The sequence below is a fragment of the Tachypleus tridentatus genome, chromosome 2, assembly GCF_004210375.1.
Source record: "Tachypleus tridentatus isolate NWPU-2018 chromosome 2, ASM421037v1, whole genome shotgun sequence".
Lineage (NCBI taxonomy): Eukaryota > Metazoa > Arthropoda > Merostomata > Xiphosura > Limulidae > Tachypleus > Tachypleus tridentatus.
This window is the reverse complement of record NC_134826.1, coordinates 88,632,824-88,638,949: the sequence shown is the minus strand read 5'-3', so window position 1 is coordinate 88,638,949 and position 6,126 is coordinate 88,632,824. Positions and strand designations below refer to the sequence as shown.

The 6,126-nt window shown below is 37.1% G+C and overlaps 1 protein-coding gene across 1 annotated transcript; it reads left to right on the top strand.

Annotated features, from left to right (window-relative positions):
- Positions 1–1,541: 1,541 nt before the first annotated feature.
- LOC143244453 (actin-3) lies at positions 1,542–5,361 on the top strand. The gene is made up of 5 exons (XM_076489140.1): positions 1,542–1,760; positions 3,040–3,174; positions 3,526–3,765; positions 3,939–4,185; positions 4,553–5,361. Exons 2-5 carry the CDS (start codon positions 3,049–3,051, stop codon positions 5,068–5,070), a joined length of 1,131 nt encoding a protein of 376 aa, XP_076345255.1. The 5' UTR covers positions 1,542–1,760; positions 3,040–3,048; the 3' UTR covers positions 5,071–5,361.
- Positions 5,362–6,126: the final 765 nt, after the last annotated feature.

Here is a 6,126-nt window from a genome sequence, read left to right as displayed (position 1 = left end):
GCTGCAGTTGAAAAAAATGTTTTTCACTTTACCATACAGTGAAGTTCTAATAAATGGAACACGTGTTTCACCTTTTTTATTCGCATCTGGATTTTCTCCCTATCACATACACACTCTGTTAAAATGGGAAAATGTTTGCTACATGCGTATTTTTTTCTAGCGTTAACTGTAAAAAATAATTTATTTCAATAACAATACTCGGTCTTTATGAACAAATTTACTTCAGTAACAATTATGATTTCTTTAAAGCACAGTCGCTTATAAACGTGAAACCATCTTTTATTTATTTTCAAACACTATACATTCTTTATTAGTCCCTTAGAGCTTAAGTCCTCAAACTTCTTCAACAGGAGCTCCCTCTGCAACATTTCGCATCCTAATTGACGTCCCCACTTAACTACCCTAAAAGTTTTATGTATAAGATAAAGACCTTCCCATCGACATTTTCCTACATCCCCCAGTTTGGGAACTCATATTTTAGATTTTCCGCATAAGAGTGTATTACAGTATTTTCACTACACCATGTCCGCTAAGTTCACAGTGTGGTTGAAATACTGTTATACTTTCTTTTTTATAGAAGAAATAATAATTAAAGGATTAAATAATGAATGTGGTGTTTAAAAACATAATACCATTCTCTTATAACAAATATGATTGATTATAATTATGTTTCTCTGGCAAATGGTGTCCACACCGTAACAAATATTCCAATAACAGTAATTTAATTTGCTCTTCCAAAACTTTTCCTTATATATCTTACTTTTAAGGCAACAAAAGCTATATTAATAACACTTTTAGTATTGGATTTGCGAAATTAAAGAATAGTGCTTGCTTTGAAAGCTATATTATTATTGTTGTTATTCTAGATGTTAGTCGTCTTATATTAGAGTTGAAAAGATAAACTGTTGGGAATGATGTGGTGTATCAAGTAAGTATTAAAGGGTTCTATTTACATACATACACTTACATTCAACTTTCGTCAACGGCATATACCTTTTACAAAAGCCGTAGAAAGATATTATGTACATATATCTATTAAATTTCACTGATACACATGACTTCCAAGACACGTAAATAGTGAAGTTGAAAAGAACGTTCATGTCACGTGATATAGCTCGTGGTAACGATCATTCTACTAACGTTTGGCTAAAATATTGTTGTCTATTGTGCTGCTTCCAAGGTTAGAATAAAGTTGTTGTCATTTGTTTGTTGGTTAAGGCGCGTGGCTTGTGACCGGCACGTTCACACTTCGGCACAGACTTTGAAATTGGCGCGTGTCAGGCCCTGTGTGAAACCAAACTGGGGCATAGAAGGAGGAGGGAAGAGAAAGGGTGCGAAACTAATTATAGTACTTCCGAAATAAACCATTCACAGGGTTGTAACGTTACACCTAGCCCTAGTTCTCGGTTCGCAGCAGACGGCTTTCATATTTGGCTGTGAGACGGAAAAACAGAAATAGCTTCAAGTCTCCCCCTCGCCCGCTGTGCCTAGCCTCAGAGCCCCTATGTCCATACATGGACGAAATACTAAGGCGCCACTACACTCTTTTCCTTACACAGTGTGGAACTAACGCATGGATGCGGGGAAAAGCACGCGTGATGTTCCACGAGGAGTACCCATGACGTCATGAAGAAGCTACGATCCCATGAGGTACAAAATGAGTTGCTCTGGATGAGGGTCGGGCATTCTGAGACAAGCTCAGGTCGTGAAGGAGTACTTTTTAGTGTGAGGTTTGTTGGAAGGGAACTGCTGTTTAACTGGTAGGTTAGAATCGTGTTTGTTCCAATTCGTTGTGTTTAAGTCTTCTTCGATCTCTATTACTGAAGGAGAAATTTCTTAATTGCCTCTGAAAATTAAAATTTCAGACACGTTTATCATGTCTTGATTCTTTTCCTTCTGGATAGGACTGTTATCTTGCGCTGGTTTATCGACTGTAGTTCTGATTAATGATAGAACTGTAAAGGTTTAATACAGACACCTCCTTTTAAAGAAACTTTTATTTAGTGTGCTAAGAAGCTTTTTAGAGAAATTAATGTAGTTTTTTCTTCTTTTTAACGTGCATATTGCATGAAATTGGTTGTAGTACTTGTGTCCTTTAAGACATAGCAGTTTTTTTGTTTTATTAATAATTTAGAGCAACGTTATTTTGACAAGGTTTGATGATGTACGGTACACACCTCTGAATATCTTATATTTGCTGGCTTCATTCATAGCGTTAGCTAACTCGGAGGTTTAACTCAGTAGCCTGTAATAACCCTTTCCTATACTGAGCTAATTCTGTTTTTTAAAGAATTAGGTTTTATTATGGTGTGGCTTCTTAAATTTATGTTAATCATGCGGGATAAATCTACTTATCCTAAGGAGTCAATGTCTTTGCCCATTTCGAGTAAGGCTTAATATTATTGAACGTATATATATATATATATAACTTTTGGGTCAGACTTGCGAAACTTTATTTCTGTTTTATATGTCTTACTTCAGTGCCGTTAAGTATGGAATACTTTTTAATAAAATACGTTGGAGAAATAATAAACTTTAAAACTTAACTTAGATTGACAAACATAAGGACATTTCTCATTTAGCAGAAATGTTGACTTAACAGCGTAAGTAAACGAAGCTTCTTCGCACACTCATGGATGCAGCGTGTGATACCAACGGACTTTACCCATACCATTCAAAGTGCTTTACACGAGCTTCGCTCGCGTGCAAGATGATAGTACTATTTCCGGTGGCATCTCCCCCGCTGATGTGGTTTTGCATGGGGTATGCCCATCTAAGGGTACACGGTATGAACATGCCTATAAAAGTCCACGCGAAGAGAAGGCATCAGTCTGCTTCTAAATAAGATAGCGGGGGATGAGGGAAGCATTCCCTGAGACTGCAAGTTTTTTTGTTTTTTTTGGAATATGTCACAATCAAGCAGTGAACTGTGTTTGTTATTCTTTCGTAGTGTTTACTTGTTGAAGTTTTTACACAATTGAGCACTACGTGTAAGTTTGTTTACAGCAGTGACTTAGTCTTCTCTATACCTTCTCACAGTAACTCATCATGTGTGACGACGAGGTTGCTGCTCTTGTTGTTGACAATGGTTCCGGTATGTGCAAAGCCGGATTCGCCGGAGATGACGCCCCTCGTGCTGTGTTCCCTTCCATCGTGGGACGTCCACGCCACCAGGTACGACATAATGAGCTCTTATTTCGGTAAATTCAGAATTAAAAAGGAAAAATAGCTTTTAAAACATCTATATGTAAAGTACAATTTATCGATGTTGTCACAAAGGGTTTCTAATATGAACAATTAATTAGGCTTCTTTAATTACGCTTAAAGAGTTTCTGTATAAAGCACTTCTGGATGTGAAGTGGACGTACTAAAAACCAACTATTAAATCTTGACTACCAATCGCAAATTTTACGAGATAATATTTTAGATGAATATTGGAAATAAAACAAAAACACACCCTCGGTCTGAAGAATAATGATCAGCTACTAACGCTTAGTTTAACAAATCCATTCTTCCTTCTACTAGGGTGTGATGGTCGGTATGGGACAGAAGGACAGCTATGTCGGGGATGAAGCCCAAAGTAAAAGAGGCATCTTGACCCTGAAGTACCCCATAGAACACGGTATCGTCACTAACTGGGATGACATGGAAAAAATCTGGCATCACACCTTCTATAATGAACTTCGTGTGGCCCCTGAGGAGCACCCTGTACTCCTGACAGAAGCACCTCTTAACCCCAAAGCCAATAGGGAGAAGATGACCCAGGTTCGTGAGATCGGTAATTGTTAATGTAATTTTAAACTTCTAAATAAATGAATAAAAACAATTCTTTCTTTTAAACTAAAATGAACAGATGTGATACTAAAAATCATCTCTAGATATTTAAAAACATTGCTGCAGCCATTTATCTTATCTTGTTTCAATTCTTCCTATGATAGATCATGTTTGAAACCTTCAACACCCCAGCTATGTATGTAGCTATTCAAGCCGTTCTGTCTCTCTACGCTTCCGGTCGTACCACCGGTATTGTACTGGACAGTGGAGATGGTGTTTCTCACACGGTGCCCATCTATGAAGGTTATGCTCTTCCTCATGCCATTCTTCGACTGGACTTGGCCGGTCGTGATCTTACTGACTACCTAATGAAAATCTTGACCGAACGTGGCTACAGCTTCACTACTACGGGTAGGTTTACGACTCCTTCCGAGTCACTATTATAACTTGTTAAACGATATTTTTCTAACTTTAAAGCAAATGGCACAAGCCCACTGAAAAACATTTTATTCAACGACCCCTCCCCCATTCTCCAGTACTTTACGATTACGTGTGTAACTAACTTATTCCGCTATCCCACCACCTCCAAAAATATCTCTCGCCACAAGAAATTTCTGAACATATCCCATAATGCCTTAAATTTACAATATGGTTTTAATGCTTGTTGTAAATGTTATTATACTTGTAGAACTTGTATAATAATTTTCAAACTAATTTATTAGTATTTGATCTTTTATGTTTGATGGCTTATTTCTAACTTTTCTCTTCACACTGACAGCTGAGCGGGAAATCGTGCGTGACATCAAGGAAAAGCTCTGTTACGTCGCCCTGGACTTCGACCAGGAAATGGCCACTGCTGCTTCCTCCTCCTCTCTCGAGAAATCCTACGAGTTGCCTGACGGTCAGGTCATCACCATTGGTAATGAGAGGTTCCGCTGTCCCGAAGCCCTCTTCCAGCCCTCATTCTTGGGTATGGAGTCTTCTGGTATTCACGAGACCACCTACAACTCCATTATGAAGTGCGACATTGATATCCGTAAGGATCTGTACGCCAACACCGTTTTGTCTGGTGGCACCACCATGTACCCAGGTATTGCCGACAGGATGCAGAAGGAAATCACCGCTCTCGCCCCCAGCACTATGAAGATCAAGATAATCGCTCCCCCTGAAAGGAAGTACTCCGTCTGGATCGGTGGGTCCATCCTGGCTTCTCTGTCCACTTTCCAACAGATGTGGATCTCCAAACAAGAGTATGACGAGTCTGGTCCCAGCATTGTCCACCGCAAGTGCTTCTAAACAGTTGGCGAGGGGGGAAATTATTTAGTCACGTGATTCTCGCTTCTCTTATATTAAGTTTTACGTCCCCTCAGTGATCCAGGCTGGTAAAGAAACCCTGGACCAGGGACTCTTCCAGTCAACCAGAGACTCGGGAATTACAACTGTAGGCCAAAAAATCAACTACTTACAGATCAAGTAGTCCAAACCTATTTATTAAATATCTGAATCTCTCTCTATCATTTAAGTGCGTTTTTTTTTTCTGTGAAAATAAAGGTTAATAAAAAAAAAAAAAAAAAATTGGTAAGACTATTTTGGGTGACCGTATTTCTTTCAGTATCTTTTAATTATTATTATGCTAGTTGAAATAACTTGCTTTATATTATTCGAATATTTTTTTCAAAAGAGTTATTCAAATTATGTAAACTATGTATCATAAAGATTTGTTAACATTATGAATAATAAAAAAAAAAAAAAAAAAATGAATCGTATTGAAACAGTGTAGTTTCTTACTCTTCGAATTACATATTGGCTATGGACATTTTCACTTCTAGTATGATCAAAACAAGACAATGATTAAGTTTACACAATAATCATAATAAAACGTTATTAAACTGTAAACAGACTACTTCCATTGGTTAGTTTTACCCCGAGACAAACTACAGTGGATTATATAACTTTTTTTTTTTTTAATTAGTATTACCTTATTTGCGATCGGTTGCAAGTAGCTAGAAGAAGGGTTTACTCTTTTTTGGAGAAAAAAAATATTTCTCAAGTTATTTCACTTTATTAATGGCAGACTGCTGAAAATCGCATTCTTCAGAACATCTTGATTTTAAATGTTTTTCTTCCAGGTTGAAAAGAAAGAAATAAAACTAGTAAAGTAATTATATCAAAACGAAACATTGCAGTTAATAAATGTAAATTTCGGTTGTTTCTTGAACTCGTAAATTTAAAGATGTGTTTTTAAGTTTTCTAATCGTAAAATAAGTCTATCACCATCAATAACTTTAAGTCCGAGACTATCTTGAGACAAAACTGATCTTACTCGTAAGAACACTCGAAATTAAATAAGTG

What these genes read in the sequence shown, in the direction of transcription:
- LOC143244453 (XM_076489140.1), top strand. Translation starts at nt 3,049, where the DNA reads ATGTGTGACGACGAGGTTGCTGCTCTTGTTGTTGACAATGGTTCCGGT. An exon ending in TGGGACGTCCACGCCACCAG is followed by an intron (nt 3,175 to 3,525) that starts GTACGACATAAT and finishes TCCTTCTACTAG; the next exon opens with GGTGTGATGGTCGGTATGGG. An exon ending in CTACAGCTTCACTACTACGG is followed by an intron (nt 4,186 to 4,552) that starts GTAGGTTTACGA and finishes TCACACTGACAG; the next exon opens with CTGAGCGGGAAATCGTGCGT.